The following is a 21,238-nucleotide window of genomic DNA, read 5'->3' as shown; positions in this document are numbered from 1 at the left end:
GCCTACTGTGGGATGTGAATGGGGATGTTTGCACCAGCCAGTAGAAAACTTCCTGTTTCCTCCTGGGCTGGGACAAACTTCCTCTACATGTGACCAAAGGTGGGCATTGCCTTACCTTTGCAGGTAACAACATAGCACAGCGCAAGCAGCCATCTCTCTCTCTGACTCCATTCCTCAAAGAAGCAACATCTCCTTAGCTTGAGATGCTCCCTTGGCTTCGGAACTATCTCCTTATGGGATAGATTCCACGTGTATATACTTTTGGAACCTAAGTCTGCCTTCAGGGATCCATCTGTGAACTGAATGTGAGTAAACGTCTTTTATACTTTTTACACAATATTGTGTCGTGACTATTCTTTTTAAGGGGAAGTAAAGGGGATTACCAGGAATCTTATATTGAGAGGCTGAAACTAGCCTGCAACAAGCTAACCGCTGTGTCTTTAAAAAGGGGAATGTTAGAACTCTGCTAAGTTATAGAACTTGCTAACGCATATGTCAGGGTTTCTGGGAGAAGTGAGGAGATGGCAGAGGAGACGGAAAGCGAGTGGGAGGAGGGAGAGAGAGACGAGGAAGAAGATGACGGAATTCGAAGGGAATCTATGAGCCTAAGCAGTGAGTCAGAGGATTCCCAAAAGGGAGCTAGCATGATCAGGCGAAAAGCAGGAGAAGAGAGAAGCTGTGAAAAGTCAGGAAAGGAGGGGAGAAAGCCCAGTGAAGCACAGACGCTGTCAGAGGGGTCTCAGCCGGAACGGAGTAAAGGGGGTGGAGTTGTCAGCCTCTCGGAGGGAGGAGGAACAGGAGAAAACAGAGAGAGGGGGTTGGAGCAAGGTGTTCAGCCGGAAAGGGTAGAGAGTGGAACAGGGGGCAGTATAGAGGACGAAGGAAAGGTCAAAAGCAACGTACGCGCGCCAAGTTCAAGCATAGAGGCGCGCGGAAGTGGGGAAAGCTCAGAGGAGGAGCCCGGCCCCAAAGCCAGAAGGAGGGGGCAGGAGGCGGCAGAGGATTCAGCCTCAGGCGAATCCCGGAAGGAGAGAACCCAGGGGGGCAGAAAGACCCTGCGGAAAAGAAAGGAGAGGAAGAGGTGGTCTAGAGCCAGGCTATTAAGTTGGTGTGGAGGAGGGGAGGAGTCAGAGGGGGACTTCAGCGGTCTAACGTGACAGACGTACAGCCACAATGCTGAACTGTGAAAGAAGCAACTATCTTCAATAAACTTTTCCTGTAAGTAAACTATAATGGAGTAAGGTCTCTCGTGAGCTGGGACCCACCTGGGTGGCTGTGACAGAAAGTCCCCCTCCCTCTGAAAGCAAAAATTTTTTTTTTTGCGAAGCTCACGAACGGAGCAGCCATGAGTGCTGAGGAACAGCTGGCTGCACTCCGGGATCAGATTACCACTCTCACAACGGCAGTCATTGCTTCGCAGAAGAAGAATGCTGACTTGGAGAAAGCGTGCCAGGATTTGCAAGCAAGGTGGGAAAATGCGGACAAGGCGGGGACCCCGGGCTCCAGAGCGGAGGGCATTGCGCTTGGAAGGAGGGGGGGTGCCCTAGTTTCGCATTTTAATGGCAACTTGCAAGACTATCCCAACTTCAGGGCAGATGTCGTGTATGCACTGCATTTACTCCGTCATGATTTTAGAGATGAGGAGGAGAGAGTGGGATTTATTGTTTCGCACCTGCATGGGGAAGCCAGGGCTTGGCTACGCAATCTGTGGCGCGAAGATGGACCAGCCCGTCGCAATGCAGATGCGTTTATCAAAGCGATGGATGCTTGTTTTCAATCCTCTGTGGATAAGGACATTGCGCGCCGGCAGATGCACGGGCTGAGGCAGGGGAAAGCCACTGTACGCCAATATCATTCTAAATTTTTTGCATTGCTCACCGCCTTAGATTGGCCGAAGGACAGTCTACCGGTCAGGGATCTTTTTTGGGAGGGATTGAGCCCCTCCGTCAAGGATGAGATCGCAAGGGGGGACAGACCCCAGACCCTGGAAGACGTGGTGCAACGGGCTTTGGCTATAGGAATTCGACATGAGGGACGTCCGTGGCACGAGGAGGGGGGGCCCCAAGCGCGCGCGCAAGCAAAAACTCTCCCTTTTGTGCACAGGGATTTCAGCCGTGCGCACCCCTCACCAATGGGGACGGAAGCCGAAGAGCCAATGGAGATTGGTGGTGCTAGGGCTCAAAAGCCATCCCAGAGCCCCATCCCTGCTGCAGCCAAAGCGAAGCCTCCTAGAGGGACCAGGAAGTGTTACATCTGCGACAGTGCACACCATATGGCGAAAGAGTGCCCCCAGAGGCTCCAGAAGCACACTGCAGCACTGGCAACTGTGACAGCAGAGGTGCAATCAGAGGAGCAGCTTCAGGGAAACTGCAGTGCCTGGCTGGAAGCAGAGCTACTGGGGCTCAGCCAGGCGGATCTGTAGAGAAGTCCCCAGCATCCTTGCAGCGCATGGACCCTTTACCTCCCAAACCAGCAGTTTTACTCACAGCAACACTCCAGCTGCCTGATGGGCGACTTCTCGAGGTTCCAACAACCATCGATTCGGGAAGCAACGCCGATTTCGTGGGATTACAGTTCGTCAAGCAGCATAACATAGCGCTCCTGCCTGCAACGACGCCTCTGAACGTGGTCACGGTAGACGGCAGGAAGTTGCTGGGGGGGCAAGTGGTGCAGCAAACCCCTCCCATGATGATGCAAATTGGAGACCATCGAGAGCTTATTAGTTTCAATGTCACCCACTTATCGGACACGCCCATCGTGTTGGGCATGAGTTGGCTGGACAGGCACAGTCCCGCGGTTGCTTGGTACCAGAGGCAGATCACCTTTTGTTCATCGTATTGCGCCCAGAATTGCATCCAAACCGATCAAGGAGGAGAAGCCGAACAGCAGCTGCATCTGCGTATGGTGCAAGCGGTTCCTCACAAGTACGCGGAGTTCTTGGAGGTTTTCTGCGAAAAGGAAGCTGACAAATTGCCGCCTCACAGACCTTACGACTGCGCGATTGACTTAGTGCCTGGCGCGCAGTTGCCAACTGCCAAGCTGTACTCCATGTCGGAAGACGAGCTGCAAGAGCTTCGGGAGTTCATAGAACACAACCTCAAGCGCGGATTCATCCAGGAATCTAAAGCAGCGGGAGGCAGTCCTGTTTTCTTTGTGAAAAAGAAAGACACGCCCCAGAAGAGGCTCATTGTGGACTACCGGTTCATAAACAGACTAACTAAGCCCAAGGCCTTCCCCATGCCCAAAATTGACGACCTTTTGGCTACAGTCAGGAGGGGGAAGATTTTTACCAAGCTGGATTTACGTGGCGCTTACAACCTCATCCGCATCAGGAAGGGCGACGAGTGGAAGACGGCCATGTTCACTCCTTTGGGCACGTACGAATACAGAGTTATGCCCTTCGGTCTACAAAATGGCAGCCATGTTTTCCAAGCATTCATGCATCACGTCCTGGCAGGTCTCCTCTACAAGAAGTGTGTCTGTTTTCTCGACGATATCCTAATTTTCTCGGAATCGCCAGGGGATCACGATAAGGACGTGAAGGAAGTTCTGCAGAGGCTGAAGGAACACAGGCTGTACGCCAAGTTGGAGAAGTGCCAGTTTGATGTGAGAGAGGTAGATTTCCTTGGCTACAAGCTGTCCGACGAGGGACTGGCCATGGACAAGACTAAAGTCCAAGCGCTGTTGGACTGGAAAAGCCCTCGAAATCGGAAGGAGGTCCAGAGGTTCATCGGCTTTGCCAATTTTTATCGCAAGTTTATGAAAGGTTTTGCAAACGCGACGGCGGCAATCACTGACACCCTCAGTTCCAAGAAGAAGAAGTTCGTCTGGACCGAACAAGCAGAGCGATCCTTTCGGAAGCTTAAAAGCCTTTTCGCCTCCGAGGAGCAGCTGCTGCACGTGAATCCTGGCAGGCCCATGCGGGTAGAGACAGATGCATCAGACAGAGCAGTTGGGGCCGTCCTCTTGCAAGAGGATTCGCAAGGCAACTGGAGACCGGGTGCATTCTACTCCCGGAAGCTCAGCAAGACGGAGCGCAACTACACCATATGGGACAGGGAGTTGTTGGCCATTCATGCAGCTTTCAAAGCGTGGCGACACTTCCTGATAGGAGCCAAGCACACGGTGCAGGTCCGCACGGATCACAAGAACTTAGAGTATTGGCGGACGGCTAAATTGCAAACCCAACGACACATGCGCTGGGCGGAATTCTTTGCGGATTTCGATTTTAAAATAGAATACATCCCTGGAGACTCCAATGTTATAGCAGACGCGCTGTCCCGAAAGCCTCAATACCTGGAGGAAGTAGCTCCAATCGCAGCAAAGTACATCTTCGCACCGCAGGCGTGGACGTGCGCTACCATCGCAGTCGACCTGGACGCGGTGCGACGCGCGCTGCAAGAGGATCAGTTTGCACAATCCAAGATGGAGGAGCTCCGCAGAGGGTCGCCTGACAACAATGAGTTTCAGTTGCAGGACGGACTTTTGACTCGCAAGGGCGCCCTTTACGTGCCCACCGACGAGCTTCGCGCCACGGTTTTGCAACAATTGCACGATGCCCCGAGTGCGGGCCATTTCGGCAAAGAGAAGACGATGGAGTTGGTGGCAAGGGACTTTTGGTGGCCCCAGATGAGAGGAGAGGTGGCGGACTACGTAGCCAGGTGCGATATCTGCCAGAGGTCCAAACCAGTGCATCAGAAACAGGCGGGATTGTTAGAACCGCTGGAGACACCGCAGCAACCGTGGGAGAGGGTAGCGTTGGACTTTGTTACAGACCTGCCCAGCTCCAGAGGTAAGACGGCGGTGTTAGTGGTTGTGGACTTGTTCACCAAGATGGCGCACTTCATTCCTTGTGCCAAGGTGGCGACGGCAGAACAGACCGCAAAGCTCTTCATCGATCACGTCTTCAGAGTGCATGGACTACCGCAGTCCGTCTTGTCCGACAGGGGGCGCCAATTTGTTTCCACTTTCTGGCGGAAGCTTCTGGGTATCTTGCACGTCAAGATCAACCTGACGTCGGCGAGGCATCCACAGACCAACGGTCAAGCGGAGAGGGTCAACGCGATCATGCAGCAGTACCTACGGTGTTACGCCAACCAGCGACCCGCGGCGTGGGTGGACCACCTGCCGATGGCTGAGTTCGCCTACAACAACACGAAGCACGCATCCACCGGGGTGACGCCTTTCTTCGCGAACTATGGACGTCATCCCAGAACCTTCCCGAGCTTTACAGCACCTGAAGGGGGGGGACCTCAAAATGCCGACCAGTTTGCAGCAGAGTTGCAAGAGGTGCACGAGGAGCTGCGGAGACATTTGGAGCTGGCAAAGCAGGCGTATAAGGTGCAAGCCGATAAACACAGAAGGGCAGGGGAAGACATTCAGGTTGGGGACTGGGTATGGTTAGCAGCCCACGCGATGCCGGCCAGGTCGTTGGCCAAAAAGAAGTTAGAACACAGGCAGCTAGGACCATATCAAGTTGAGGCTAAGGTCAATCCGGTGGCTTTTCGCCTAGCCCTTCCGGAGGGCTCCAGGGTGCACCCGGTCTTTCATAGGTCGGTGCTCACTCCCTACAAAGCCCCACACAGGTTTCAAGAGTCAGGAGCACCTCCAGAGCCACGTAGAAGGGCGCCTGAGAGAGGGGAGTCGCCAAGACCAGAACCTCTTAATGAGGTCACAGAGATACTGGATTCACGATGGGGGGAGGAGGGAGTTGAATATTTTCTCGCCAGGGAAGGCACTCCAGTCTCTGCAAATAGCTGGGTGCCGGGTTACGCTTTGGACGAACCCCTGTTGAAGGAGGAGTTTCATGCAATTTTTCCGCACAAACCCATGCCCGAGGAGTATTTTGATGATTGGCTTTTCACGCCCACTTTGTCGGGCAGCACATTCGGGGGTTTCTCCTCGCCCGAGGGCTCTACGCCCAAAACAAGCCCGACCAGGGATCCCCGCCTGGGGGGGGAAGAGACGAACCCTTATTGGTGGGTGGATCAGCCAAGGGAGGTATGGAGTCAGAGGTGGATGATAGGTCCTTGGCGGGCAGCGCCAGGAGAAGCAGTGAGGGAGGAAGAGACTGTGATGCCTTCAGGTGGAGAACCCGAGTTCGAACACACGTATACGGAGCTGCCAGAGGAGAAGATTGACATGGACACCCGGTATCCTGAACCGACCCAGGAAGAACCACATTTCCCTCAACCTGCACCCAGCGACCGGGAGGGGGGAAGGGGGGGTTTCGAGGGGGGGATGGATGTCAGGGTTTCTGGGAGAAGTGAGGAGATGGCAGAGGAGACGGAAAGCGAGTGGGAGGAGGGAGAGAGAGACGAGGAAGAAGATGACGGAATTCGAAGGGAATCTATGAGCCTAAGCAGTGAGTCAGAGGATTCCCAAAAGGGAGCTAGCATGATCAGGCGAAAAGCAGGAGAAGAGAGAAGCTGTGAAAAGTCAGGAAAGGAGGGGAGAAAGCCCAGTGAAGCACAGACGCTGTCAGAGGGGTCTCAGCCGGAACGGAGTAAAGGGGGTGGAGTTGTCAGCCTCTCGGAGGGAGGAGGAACAGGAGAAAACAGAGAGAGGGGGTTGGAGCAAGGTGTTCAGCCGGAAAGGGTAGAGAGTGGAACAGGGGGCAGTATAGAGGACGAAGGAAAGGTCAAAAGCAACGTACGCGCGCCAAGTTCAAGCATAGAGGCGCGCGGAAGTGGGGAAAGCTCAGAGGAGGAGCCCGGCCCCAAAGCCAGAAGGAGGGGGCAGGAGGCGGCAGAGGATTCAGCCTCAGGCGAATCCCGGAAGGAGAGAACCCAGGGGGGCAGAAAGACCCTGCGGAAAAGAAAGGAGAGGAAGAGGTGGTCTAGAGCCAGGCTATTAAGTTGGTGTGGAGGAGGGGAGGAGTCAGAGGGGGACTTCAGCGGTCTAACGTGACAGACGTACAGCCACAATGCTGAACTGTGAAAGAAGCAACTATCTTCAATAAACTTTTCCTGTAAGTAAACTATAATGGAGTAAGGTCTCTCGTGAGCTGGGACCCACCTGGGTGGCTGTGACAGCATATTAGGAAGGATATTATTAAACAATATATCCTCTCCTGTCTCCCTGAACATTCCCACACCTACATGATGCAGGATCCAAACATACATATAGCGCTGATGCAGCTACAAGCAGGATATTTTGAGGCAGCAGCCATGCTTCTAAGATAATGCATGAATTAGAGCCACGTTTGCATGTGAGAATAGCCTTGGGTTCCTGGGGTACCATGGGTTATTGTGTATGAGCAGTATGCTTGTGCATGCTGCCTGCTCACTCCTGCTTCACTCCTCCCCTGGTCCTGAGAGATCTGCATTGGCTCCCAGTACGTTTCCGAGCACAATTCAAAGTGTTGGTGCTGACCTTTAAAGCCCTAAACGGCCTTGGTCCTGTATACCTGAAGGAGCGTCTCCACCCCCATCGTTCTGCCTGGACACTGAGGTCCAGCACCGAGGGCCTTCTGGCGGTTCCCTCATTGCAAGAAGTGAGGTTATAGGGAACCAGACAGAGGGCCTTCTCGGTAGTGGCGCCCGCCCTGTGGAACGCCCTCCCATCAGATGTTAAAGAGATGAACAACTACCTGACATTTAGAAGACATCTGAAGGCAGCCCTGTTCAGGGAAGTTTTTAATATTTAATGCTGTATTGTTTTTAACACTCGATTGGAAGCCGCCCAGATGGGCAGGGTAGAAATATTATTATTATTATTATTATTATTATTATTATTATTATTATTAAGAAATAAACCTGGAAGTTATAATTAAGCTTTGCATACCATTGCACCTGGACCCTGGATTGTGGCTCCCTAACGAGCCAAGAGATGTAAGCCAACAACAGACCATGGTTAAAGGCTGGCTAGCAATCCTAACTGGGTAGGAATCAACCAATCGGCAGCTCAACAAAAGTTAAAGCAGTGAGTAGATAGGATGGAGGAAGTGATACAGTTTGCAGACTGATATGGGGAAAATGAAAGGCAAGTTGGCAGGAGAGGGGAGGAATATAAAGAACCTGCTCTAGGGTTCTGTTGGGTAACTGAAGACAGCAGTGCAGATTGGTGCTGTCAACAAGGGAAATATCCATGGGGAATGTGGGGGCCAGGGACCGGTGCTACATTACGCTGCCTAGTTGTGCTGGAATGTGGGGTTTCTCTTGTAAAATCTCGGGGGACAGACTTAGTGGGGCTGATCTGGAGTGAAGTCTGTGGGAATGAATTGCTTATGCTAGCCAAGGTGTGAAGTTTTGCACCTTTGCTAGATGATGTGAACATAAGATTTGCATAAATTATGGATGCTGATTTATGGTATTATTCAATATTTAGAAATAATAATAATAATAATAATAATAATAATAATAATAATAATAATAATAATAATAATAGATTTATACCCCGCCCATCTGGCTGAGTTTCCCCAGCCATTCTGGGCGGCTCCCAATCGAGTGTTAAAAACAATACAGCATTAAATATTAAAAGCTTCCCTAAATAGGGCTGCCTTCAGATGTCTTTTAAAGATAGGATAGCTGCTTATTTCCTTCACTTCTGAAGGGAGGGTGTTCCACAGGGTGGACGCCACTACCAAGAAGGCCCTCTGTCTGGTTCCCTGTAACCTCACTTCTCGCAGCAAGGGAACCGCCAGAAGGCCCTCGGCGCTACATCTCAGTGTCCGGGCTGAACAATGGGGGTGGAGACGCTCCTTCAGATATACAGGAATATATATATATATACACACACACAAAGCCACCATGGTCCCAATTTATTTCTTGTCCTTGGTGATAACCCATAATTCCACCTTGGCTGCCTTTTGGCCCCTGGATTAGCTAACTGGGGAATGAAAGAACTTCTGGATGACTGGAGAAATCCTATTTTAGCCTACGTTGCATAGTCTTTATTATTTGCATAAGTCTATTTGTAAATGCATGCTCACGTTTAGAAGTGCCTAGAACAAAGACTTTAAAAGGACTGTATTGTGCTAGGCTTTATGAATAGCTTAAAATCAACCCACCATTTTTGAGTCTTATTTCCAGCAGGGAGTCATCAAATCCCAAATTGCTCCTGCAATCAAAGTCAAATCGGCAGGCTTTTTTGCTGAGCTTTGCCAAGTATGCAAGTCTGCTCAATGAGATGGAAAGCAAGCCAGGCATTCACATTTCAGCTGAAGTTTCTTGGGTCACTCTATCCAAAGGGGGGGATAATGCTTAGTGTGTTGTCTGAATCCAGGATCGTGGTTCAGGTCTCCCTATCCCTGCAAGCACAGGACAAACCATGGTTAGTTATTGGTTATGGAGGAGAGATCTTAATCACATCCTGGCTTCAGACACACTAACCCAAACCTTAGGATAGTTGCTGCACTGACCTAAAAAGTCTGGGAAGAAGTAGAATGGCTGCAGTCTTCTTGGGAGTCAGTGAGTTTGAACTAAACCATGGTTTGTCTGTTCAGGGAAGTTTTTAATGTGTGACATTTTGATGTATTTTTGATCCTTGTTGGAAGCCACCCAGAGTTGCTGGGGAAACCCAGCCAGATGGACGGGATACAAATAATAAATTATTATTATTATTGTCTCAGCTTGACATGTGACTGTGGCACCTACCTGTTCTTTGTTAATGGGCCTTCATTTTTTTAAAATAATGTGCAAAGCATCCATATCCTGCTTGTCCAAAATATTCAGGGCAGTTAGCAAAAAAAGCAAAGCAAAGAAAAAAAGCAAAGAAATACAATAGGTAAAGGGACCCTTGACCATTAGGTCCAGTTGTGACCGACTCTGGGGTTGTGGCGCTCATCTCGCTTTATTGGCCGAGGGAGCCAGCGTACAGCTTCCGGGTCGTGTGGCCAGCATGACTAAGCCGCTTCTGGCGAACCAGAGCAGCGCACAGAAACGCCGTTTACCTTCCCGCCAGAGCGGTACCTATTTATCTACTTGCACTTTGACGTGCTTTCGAACTTCTAGGTTGGCAGGAGCTGGGACCAAACAACGGGAGCTCACCCTGTTGCGGGGATTCGAACCGCCGACCTTCTGATCAGCAAGTCCTAGGCTCTGTGGTTTAACCCACAGCGCCACCCGCATCCCTGAGAAATACAATAGACTTAGATAAAAAAAAAATACCAATACTTTCATAAAAGACTCCTTCTTGGGTTCTTATCTCTGGCGGTTTCTTCCCGACTCACAGTAACGACCCCAATCCAGCAGTTCTGTGATGCTGCAGGAAAGGGGCGCGTGCCCTTCCCTAGCTCTTAATTATGTGATTGCTGGGTTGCGGAAAAACTGTCTTCAGTGCCCACACGCCACAAGCTGTAACATGCCTAGAAGGATAGATCTGTTGAATTAAACTTGGATGGTTGTTCTTCAAGGTTGCCACTAGGTGGAAATGTTATTTCACTTTTGTTTAAATGGAGCACTAAGAAGGTTGGCAGCAGGAGAAGATTGCTGTACGTTGCAGAAGTGTGGGCTTGATCAGTCTTGCCCTATAGCACTGCTCCATAGTTGGTGATTGCCAAGCCATATCATGCCTGTCAAACCTCACCCACTGTTGCCCCCCTCCTTCCTTTGGATTATTGATAGAGTGATGTGCAGTCTATATCCCTAATTTTCAGAGCAGCAGATGCAGAGCAAGTTTTCTGCACCACCAAACTAATTTTGAGGTGTGGCAGCTGTCCTCCTCCACCCCCCCCCCGAATCCTACCTCTTAGGTTCCCCCTTGATATATGCAGATATATCATAGGCCACAGGGCTGGAGCGGTGGCAGCCACTATGAGCAGCAAGATTAAAGCTTTGACCACCATTAAGATGCCTCATAGACCTAAATTAAATATTAGGAATAGCTGCAGAAATAGTGCAGGATAGTGCGCACCCCGGAAATTATCTCTTTCAGCTTCTGCCTTCTGGAAGAAGGTACAGGGTTATAAAGACTAGCACTAGCCGCCTGAGAAACCGTTTCTCTCCAAATGCGATTTTGGTTTTAAACACAATGTAAGGTAGTCTCTTGGGACACGGGTGGCGCTGTGGGTCAGAGTCTAGGGCTTGCCAATCAGAAGGTCTGTGGTTCGAATCCCCGTGGGGGTGAGCTCCCATCGCTCGGTCCCTGCTCTTTGCCAACCTAGCAATTCGAAAGCACGTCAAAGTGCAAGTAGATAAATAGGTACCACTCCAGCGGGAAGGTAAACAGCGTTTCCATGCGCTGCTCTGGTTCGCCAGAAGCAGCTTAGTTATGCTGGCCACATGACCTGGAAGCTGTACGCCAGCTCCCTTGGCCAATAAAGCGAGATGAGTGCTGCAACCCCAGAGTCGGTCACGACTGGACCTAATGGTCAGGGGTCCCTTTACCTTTTAAAGGTAGTCTCTATGGGAGTATATTTTATTTAATTATGGGGTATCAGAGTTTTTTAGGGGGCTAACCAGGCTGGGATAGCTGGGATAGCAGGCTTGTTGGTTTTTGAATTTCTGATGTCGATTTTTTCGATTTCGTTGTTCTGTATGGGACAGTGACAATAAAGATTATCGTATCGTATCGTAGCTGGCAATGTTAAAGAATCCATAAAGTAATCCATTTTAACAGCATTTTCTTTTTTAAAAAACAGAGTAAGGTTGTATTGTCTACAAAGACCAGTGAGTACAATGCTGGATTTGGACAAAGAAGATGCAAACTGAATTCCAAGCTCTGCTGTGGCCTTTGACAAGCCACCATTTCACAGAATCATAGAACTGGAAGGGACCCCGAGGGTCATCTAGTCCAACTCACTCCCGTGCAGAAATATGTATTTGGCCCATATTTCTCAGCCTTTGTTCCTCATTGGCAAAATAATAGGAATAACAGCAGTGCACCCCATGTTGGGTGAAATATTCCTGCCTTGCAGGGGGTTGGACTAGAGTCCAGTGTTTCCCAACCTTTGGTCTCTAGCTGTTTTCGGACTACATTTCCCACCATCCCTGACCACTGGTACTGCTAGCTAGGGATGATGGGAGTTGTAGTCCAAAAGCAGCTGGAGACCCAAGGTTGGGAAACACTGGACTAGACAACCCGTAGGGTCCTTTCCAACTCTACAGTTCTATTATTATTTGACTATTCATGTGAGGATGAGAGAGGCAGCGACATGCCGGCTGCCCCAAGTAGGCAAGAATGAGACTTCACTTGTTGTCTGTACAAACGTAACTTGGATGTTTCCTAGACCTGGGCCCTCGTATTTCTCTTTCTAGGTGATTCTTTCCTGTGGCTATAGAATCATAGAATCATAGAGTTGGAAGAGACCACAAGGGCCATCGAGTCCAACCCCCTGCCAAGCAGGAAACACCATCAGAGCACTCCTGACATATGGTTGTCAAGCCTCTGCTTAAAGACCTCCAAAGAAGGAGACTCCACCACACTCCTTGGCAGCAAATTCCACTGTCGAACAGCTCTTACTGTCAGGAAGTTCTTCCTAATGTTTAGGTGGAATCTTTTTTCTTGTAGTTTGGAACCATTGCTCCGTGTCCGCTTCTCTGGAGCAGCAGAAAACAACCTTTCTCCCTCCTCTATGTGACATCCTTTTATATATTTGAACATGGCTATCGTATCATAAAAAGCTATGCTTTTTAGTTTATCTAAGCTGGCATTTATTTCCCTTTTTACCACACCCTTTGATCACCCAAGACTCCTAGGGCAGCCCACAGTTATAACAAATGTTACAACAATTAGAATTTGCACTTTTTTTAAAAAAAAACCACAAACCAATCTATTTGAAAAACAGCATTGTAGCTGCACAATTGAAAGTCTACCAGAGTGCCTTAAAATGGTACATTTTAAAGATATATTTAGAAAGATATATTTTGAAAATTGAACAGTGTAATGACTATAATTGTTGCATATATCATATACAGGTATATAAATTGAAATTCTCTATTTTCTGCTTTTTGTTTGCTTGTCTATATAACTTTGCTATTTGAAAATGAACATTATATTAAAATGAGAGAGAGTGTGTATGTGCAAGCCAGGAACCAAAGATAACTCTGTTCCTTGTTGACAGCAAGCTAGCCTCTGATGCCAGCTTGGGATAAACGTGTGGAAGATTAGAAATGATTAAAAAAAAATTACTGTAGAACTTTAAAACTTGCATGTTCAGACTTAGTAAAATCAATAAACACACAAGACGTAACCGGCTGTGTTCTTAGATAAATAAGGTATACTATTCATTGTATCAAATTGTAAATTTCAACAGAAGTAACTCATAAAGTTCAACAAATGAACAAAGCAGAAGACCCAGTGGATCAGATCATTCTCTAGTCAGTTCATGCATAAGGTCCATCTGTGTAATGGTGTCTATTCCACCTATCTGTTCATAAAGTATGTCAGATCACCCACGTCCATATAAGTGAATAGAAGCCTAAGGCATGTTTGTGGCTATGGGTTGGGCCAAATTTATTCAGGTACAGCCCCATGGAGGCCATGCTTTCCAAGAAGTCCCAAGCGGCCCCTTGTAAGGTTGTGTCAGCATGGATGTCAAAATCCCCTAGGGCAACCAAACTATGTGTCTCCAGGAGCACATCCGTCACAACCTGAAGCAGCTCAATCAGGGAATCCTTTGTGCAGCAGGGAAGTCGGTACACCAAAAGGAATCCTGTACTGCCCCTATTGTCCAACTTCCAGAGCATGCACACAGAAAACTGGGCTTCCCTGATAGGACGCCTGGTGCAAGCTAATGACTTCCTAAAAATCACTGCACCCCTCCTCCCTGCCCATATGACCTGGGTTGCTGTGCGTAAGAGAAACCTGGTGGACAAGCAGCGGCAAGAACAGGCCCATCCACCTCGTCCGACCAAGTCTCTGTTACACATGCCAGGCCAATTCCCTCCATTCACGATTAAGTCATGGATGGCAGCGGTCTTGTGAATCATTGACCTGGCATTGTGCAGCAGCACCTTAAGGTCCTGTGGGTCTCCCTTGTTGATTCTAGCATCCTTCCCGTCAGGACCAGACTTGGAGGCAGGGTCAGTCTTCAAACGACGACTAAACCTGCCTCCTCAGTAATAACATGATCTGGTCCTAGCGTAACTCCTCTTTCTGTCCGTGATCACTGAGATCGGGTGTCCCAATGTATAACACACACACCCCCCCGATAGAACCTGCCCCAGCCATCCTATTGGCTAGGGCCCACTTCTGGGGCAGCCCTGAACCTATCCCTTAAAAAAACGTTTTCTTCTGGCAACAACAGAACTAAAGAACCCACTAAAACCACAAAACACAATTTACAGTTACAGACAGATTAAAATAACCTCCACCCCCATTAAAAGCATTGAAAACAACCCCAAGCTAACTAAAACAAAACAAGATAATATTTGAAACCTAACAGATTAAAAGGTGCTTAAAAACATTTATAAAACACATTAGACACTTGGAGCAGTGAAAAGATATCAGAACCACCCCACCTCACCCCAGCTAGCAATGTCCCAAGAGTTTGGTCCAGCGAGTAAGGTCCCGCTCCCTAGGGCAGCTGGTGACAGCCTTGCAAAGAAGCAGGGCTTTCAAGAAAGTAAGTAAAGTCCTTGCAGGGAAGCAGGCCCCACAGTCCTCGCCACAGACACGTAGTGCGCAAGCAAAAAAGGCATGAAGGTTATTTCAGTCAAAGCAAGATGAAGAAAGTGAAGATAAACCAAATGAGGCCTAAGGTTCAAGAGCACCTTATAATGAGTCATCTGCATAAGATGTTTTTATACCCCACCCTTTAGCCAAAACGGCCCTTGGAGCAGCTTTTCAAAAACCAGTATCCGTTAGGTCTGGCCATAAGTGACCCCTCTGCAGCTCTCGCCTCAAAACATGGGTGACTTGCTAAGTGCATGGTTGCTCCTTCCGATTCAGTTGATCTGAATCTGATTTTTGCTTCTTCAGAATGAAGAAATGGCTCGCCAGCTGGTGGAGCTGGGCTTCCGAGGAAGCGGCGAAGTGCTGAAGAGGGAAGATTTCATAGCTAGGAAATTGGCTGCCGAGGCTTCGAGGCTCTCAGAAAGGCAGCAGCAAAAGTAAGTGTGCGTTCGTGTGAAAAATGAACCGTATCTCAAGTTCAGGAAAATGGAAGTAAGAGAAGATTCAGCGTAAGTTTTAAAGCACAACCTCAGACCCTCCAAGTGTCCCCATCTTCCAGGGACAGTCCCAAATTCACAGAAGCCATCCCGGTTTCTGATTTGATCCCAGAATATCCTGCTTTCCCTTAGGACGCCCCTATTTTCATCGGAGAAACATGGGAGGAGGGTATGGAGTTATGCGACGCTCCGAGCCAAGGAGATAAGTAGCTATGCAACCTTTAGAAGACATCTGAAGGGAAGCTTTTTAATGTTTTATTTTGTTTTTATATATGTTGGTAGCTGTCCAGAGTGGCTGGGCCAACCCAGTCAAATGGACAAGGTATGAGTAAAATAATAATAATAATAATAATTATAATAATTGTGTTATGTGTTAAGATTAACTGCAGTTCTCACTCAGGGCCACCAGTATGCAGATGAAGGATTGAGAACTGTCGCTCACTGATAGATTAGTTAGTTGGAAGTTGTTACTGTTACAAGTTACTTAGTATTATATAAAGCAGCCAGCTAGGCTGCAGTGTCTCAGACTCTAGGAGCAGTTCTAACTGCTGTCATAAAGAGCTGTGAATCTAACAGAGCTGTGTCCTTTGTCCATCTTCCCGACTATTTAACAAATCGAATAGGACCTCACTATTTTCATCGGATAAATGCTGGAGGGCTGTATAAAGCCAGTATGAAAATATGTTGGAAGTGCCTGTTATGGGAAGTGCCTGTTCAGGGAAGTTTTTAATATGTGACATTTTAGTGTATTTTTCATCTTTGTTGGAAGCCGCCCAGAGTGGCTGGGGAAACCCAGCCAGATGGGCGGGGTACAAATAATAAATTATTATTATTATTATTATTATTATTATTATTATTATTATTATTATTATGTACTGAAGTTCTCACCTTGGGCCAGCCGGGGGATACTGTAGATAGTTTTCACTCAGGTCCACATATGCAAATAAGGGATTGAAAGTGACGTTCAGTGATTGGATAGTTACAGAAAATGGGTTACTGTTGCGTTCTAGTGGAGCTCTATATCAGTGTTTCCCAACCTTTTTTGGGCAAAGGCACACTTGTTTCATGAAAAAAATCTCGAGGCACACCACCATTAGAAAATGTTTAAAAAATTAACTCTGTGCCTATATTGACTATATATAAAGTAACTCTCTTTAATAGGAATCAAATAAACACAAAGAAAGTATTTTATAATTACTTTATTATGAAATAGTAAGTACCGTATTTTTCGTCCCATAGGACGCTCCGTCCCATAGGACGCACCTACTTTTTTGAGGGGGGAAATAAAGGGAAAAATTTTTTCCTTTATTTCCCCCCCAAAAAACCAGGTCGGGGAACAGTGGGATGGCGGTGCTGCGCCTCCCCGCTGTCCCCCGAGCTTGTGGGGCTGGCCCATGTCTGCCTGGCGCGAGGGGCGCTCTGCTTCAGGGCGCCCCGCGCGTCCGGCGGCAGGCTACAGTCCGCAGCATGGGGAACCCTCTGTTTCAGGGCGCCCCATGCGCCCCCCGGGTGCGCAAGGCTTGCCAACACGAGCGCGGAGCACGGGGCGTCCTCCGAAGGGCGCCCCGTGCTCCGCGCTGCCAGCTGCCGCCCGCAAGCCTTGCGCTCCTGGGGGGAGATCCCCCGGGTGCGCAAGGCTGGCCAACACCAGCGCGGAGCACGGGGCGTCCTCCGAAGGGTGCCCCGTGCTCCGCGCTGCCAGCTGACGCCCGCAAGCCTTGCGCTCCCGGGGGGAGATCCCCCGGGTGCGCAAGGCTTGCGGACACCTGCGTGGAGCACGGGGCGTCCTCTGAAGGGCGCCCCGTGCTCCGCGCTGCCAGCTGACGCCCGCAAGCCTTGCGCTCCCGGGGAGAGATCCCCCGGGTGCGCAAGGCTGGCCGACACCAGCGCGGAGCACGGGGCGTCCTCCGAAGGGCGCCCCGTGCTCCGCGCTGCCAGCTGACGCCCGCAAGCCTTGCGCTCCCGGGGAGAGATCCCCCGGGTGCGCAAGGCTTGCGGACACCTGCGTGGAGCACGGGGCGTCCTCTGGAGAGCGCCCCGTGCTCCGCGCTGCAGGCTGGTGCCCGCAAGCCTTGCGCTCCCGGGGGGAGATCCCCCGGGTGCGCAAGGCTGGCCGACACCAGCGCGGAGCACGGGCGTCCTCTGGAGGGCGCCCCGTGTTCCGCGCTGCAGGCTGCTGCCCGCAAGCCTTGCGCTCCCGGGGGGAGATCCCCCGGGTGCGCAAGGCTGGCCGACACCAGCGCGGAGCACGGGGCGTCCTCTGGAGGGCGCCCCGTGCTCCACGCTGCAGGCTGCTGCCCGCAAGCCTTGCGCTCCCGGGGGGAGATCCCCCGGGTGCGCAAGGCTTGCGGACACCAGCGCGGAGCACGGGGCGATGGGATGTGGGAGGGAGCTCGCTCCCCGCCCCGCGTGTGCTCGCCGCCGCCGCCCCGCCTCTCGCCGCCCGACTCGCCCGCCTCCCTCCCACGGCACACCAGCCGACGTCCCGCGGCACACTAGTTGGGAAACACTGGTTGGGAAACACTGCTCTATAACACACCGGTTGGGAAACACTGCTCTATATAAGCAGGCTGGCTGAACCCTTCAGTTCAGTTCTGTTCTGGCCTGTGAATAAACAAGAGCTGTTTGGAGAATCGCTGTGTCGTCTGATATGTTCACCCACAACTTAACATGAACCCCTGGAGAGCCACTGCTAGTTAGTGTAGGCAATATTGAGATAGAGGGATGCATCGTCTCACTTGGTCCATGGCGGCTTCTTATGTTCCTGCGAGTCGGAGGTGGAAAACTCTGCTGAACTTTTCCATTTGGTGCAATTGCCCCTTCAGTCATTCTCTGTTCACCTTAGCCACCTGCGGTGCATTATTAGCAGAGGGCCACTGGCAGCCCACCCCACCCTAAACGGCCTCAGTCCTGTATACCTGAAGGAGCGTCTCCACCCCCATTATTCAGCCCGGACACTGAGCTCCAGCGGCAAGGGCCTCCTGGCAGTTCCCTCGCTGCGAGAAGTGAGGTTACAGGGAACCAGGAAGAGGGCCTTCTTAGCAGTGGCGCCTGCCCTGTGGAACACCCTCCCACCAGATGTCAAAGGAATAAACAACTATTTTACTTTTAAAAGACAACTGAAGGCGGCCCTGTTTAGGGATGTTTTTAATGTCTGACGCTGTATTGTTTTTAATATTCGGTGGGGTATAAATGATAAATAATAAATTATTATTATTAATTATTATTTTTTATTATTATTATTATTATTATTATTATTATTATTATTATTATTATACTGGGCTTGTGCTACACCCACCCCATGCACTAGAAACACACTCCCAAAGAATTATGGGACACAGGTGGCACTGTGGGTTAAACCACAGAGCCTAGGACTTGCCGATCAGAAGGTCGGTGGTTCGAATCTCCGTGACGCGGTGAGCTCCCGTTGCTCGGTCCCTGTTCCTGCCAACCTAGCAGTTCAAAAGCACATCAAAGTGCAAGTAGATAAATAGGTTCCGCTCCGGCGGGAAGGTAAACGGCGTTTCCGTGCGCTGCTCTGGTTCGCCAGAAGCGGCTTAGTCATGCTGGCCACATGACCCGGAAGCTGTACGCCGGCTCCCTCGGCCAATAAAGCGAGATGAGCGCCGCAGCCCCAGAGTCGGCCATGACTGGACCTAATGGTCAGGGGTCCCTTTACCTTTACCTTTTTAGTTTACCCCCACAGAGTATTAGTTCTCAACACCTTTAGCAAAGTACATTTCGCAGGATTCTTTGGGGGAAAGTCATGCTTGAAATGCATACACTGGATGCAGTCAGAGCTACCACCAATGATTTTGAGCACTTGATGCCCTTTTCTTTTTCCAAGTGAATTTTTATTGTTTTCCTTATATATTCTTTTCCAACAAATTGTAATAGCACCATACATTCCCTTTGACTCTGCCGAGTCGCGACCCCCCCTCCCTCCCCACAACTGGTATATTTATCCTCTTTCCATCACGCACATCATTCTCATATTAGTACTATTATACATTGCCCTTTTCCAGCTAAATGCCTAGCCAGTTCCTCAGCCCTGTGGTGGAGGTTTTAGGGTTTTGCTCTCTTCCAGTTTTTCTTCTTCTTTTTCTTGCAAGACTCTTAGTTTGCTTGGACAGCTGTCAAGCATATGCTGTCACGTTAGCTGTCAAACTGAAGCATGTGCCAGAGCAAAACATTTTCACTTCTTTCGGTCCATATCTTTGCATAATTGGTAATTGACCTCTGCCTTTTGCATACTTTGGGAGAACACAGAAATAAACGCTTGAAACCATGACCGCTAAAGCATTGCTCTTAAATTTGAGCTAACAATTTAAGGAGCATTCTTTTAGGTATTAGAATTGGGTTGTTGTTTTTTTCTAAAGGAATTTGTGTCGTTTGGGCAGTTCCCAGGCTTTGGCTGCTGATTCTGGTTTCCATGCCTCCTTATTCTGGATTCACAGTTTGCCTCCCAAAATGTGTTAATATACCGCTTGTTCAGACGAGAGCAGTTGTGGAATTCAGATAAATGAACTGAATTAACATGATTTTTAAGTATTCATATTTTTCTCCAATGTTGCGGTTCCTATTCATGCAATGTGCAGCTACTCTGAGTGACCTCTAATATACTTTTTTTCTTTCTATTTTTACTTATTTTTAACAACAATTTGAGCTCAATTCTCAACCCTGCACATTCCTGGATTCTCTAATCTGAGATGAATGGGTTTGTGAAGTATAGATACACTTTACAAGATGGTTTGGTAACCAGTGAGCTCATATAGGCGGCGACAACACCCCCCCCCCCCCCCAGCAGGAAAGGAGATGAAATCTGCTTGGGGTAAGCAAGTCAGAGTCAAAACATTATGGGAATGTGGTCTTTCCTTATTTCTAATCAAACTGGGTACAAAGAATGAGGAGATAACTTTACACAGGGCCTACAGTCAGGAAAGCATATCGCATATTGCGTATGGATTTCATATAGCTGAGCCAAAATATGCTGACTAATCTTTAGTTGCAGGTCTCTGGGTTTTTTTTATTTTATTATAAAAATGCCAGAAATGTACCTTCTTTCTTTTTGTTGCACACATTGGAGGTATTTCATAAATGCAGCCTCCCAGTTATCTAAACCTTGTAATATTATTTTGCGTTTATGGAAAACAAAAATGACAAAGAAAAACTAACAGTGAAGTTATTTGGGGATTTTATCACGTCTTCATGTATTGTGCTAGCTAATGAAAACATTATTAAAACGGTTGTAGCTCTGAACCATCTGTACCAACCCTTGCAGAAAGGGTTTTGCAATGTTGTCTTAAAATGCATACCGCATTTTTCTGTGTATAAGACTATGTTATTTTCTTTTAAAATCATGCTAAAAAGTGGGGTCGTCTTATACACGGATAGTGCATAGGGTGGACGTTTGATTGGTTGCTGCAGTGGCTGTCAGCGGCTATTGTGCGTGTTATTGGTTGCTGTGTTGCTGGTGTTGATTGGCTGACGCTGTGGCAGGTGGGTGGGCAATTGACAGCTTCTGCCAGCGATGGGACGGACGAAAGGTGGATTTTGCGGCGCATGCAAGTGACCAATTTTTGGCAACAATCCCCCCCCTAAAAAAAAGCTCAGCAACCCTGGGTAATCCCCCCCCAAAGCCATCTCCCCCCATTTTCTTAAATTTGAGTCCCTCAAAATAGGGGGCGTCTTCTACATGGTGACGTCTTATACATGGAAAAGTATGGTAATTTTAACTACTTGAATAACTACAAAATGCAAATGTGTGTTCTGACTAGTAGTGGCCTGTTTTAACCTGTTTTAATTGAGAATTAAAAATTTGTCCTTCCTTCCATGAGATGAGAGATAGTTTTCCTTTTCCAAGGGGGGTGGTCTTGTTTATAGGATATTTTGGCTAAAAAAAACCTTTTCTCAAAGAGGCCACCAGGTTGTGCCTTGTTTGCTAGATCTCACATTGTGCAGGGAACCAGCTCCTTTGCTGTAGCAACAGAAAACCAGAAGAAGAAGAAGAGTTTGGATTTGATATCCCGCTTTATCACTACCCTAAGGATTCTCAAAGCAGCTAACAATCTCCTTTCCCTTCCTCCCCCACAACAAACACTCTGTGAGGTGAGTGGGGCTGAGAGACTTCAGAGAAGTGTGACTGGCCCAAGGTCACCCAGCAGCTGCATGTGGAGGGGCAGGGA

General features: G+C 49.0%; 2 protein-coding genes across 4 annotated transcripts in view; both read left to right on the top strand.

Annotated features, from left to right (window-relative positions):
- The window catches only part of CFAP299 (cilia and flagella associated protein 299), a 364,079-nt gene that overhangs the window by 5,899 nt on the left and 336,942 nt on the right, over positions 1-21,238 (top strand). For all 3 annotated transcript variants that reach the window (XM_081877373.1, XM_081877371.1, XM_081877372.1), the window contains exon 2: positions 14,863-14,993. In XM_081877373.1, the coding sequence (XP_081733499.1) occupies positions 14,863-14,993 (131 nt within the window). The remainder of the gene's footprint in view (positions 1-14,862; positions 14,994-21,238) is intronic.
- Positions 1-21,238, top strand: part of FGF5 (fibroblast growth factor 5) — a 323,085-nt gene that overhangs the window by 69,751 nt on the left and 232,096 nt on the right. The window lies entirely within an intron of this gene.

The sequence above is a fragment of the Podarcis erhardii genome (assembly GCF_964252035.2).
Source record: "Podarcis erhardii genome assembly, chromosome: 9".
Lineage (NCBI taxonomy): Eukaryota > Metazoa > Chordata > Lepidosauria > Squamata > Lacertidae > Podarcis > Podarcis erhardii.
Note: the sequence above shows the minus strand (reverse complement) of the source record. Positions and strands in the feature narration are given on the sequence as shown.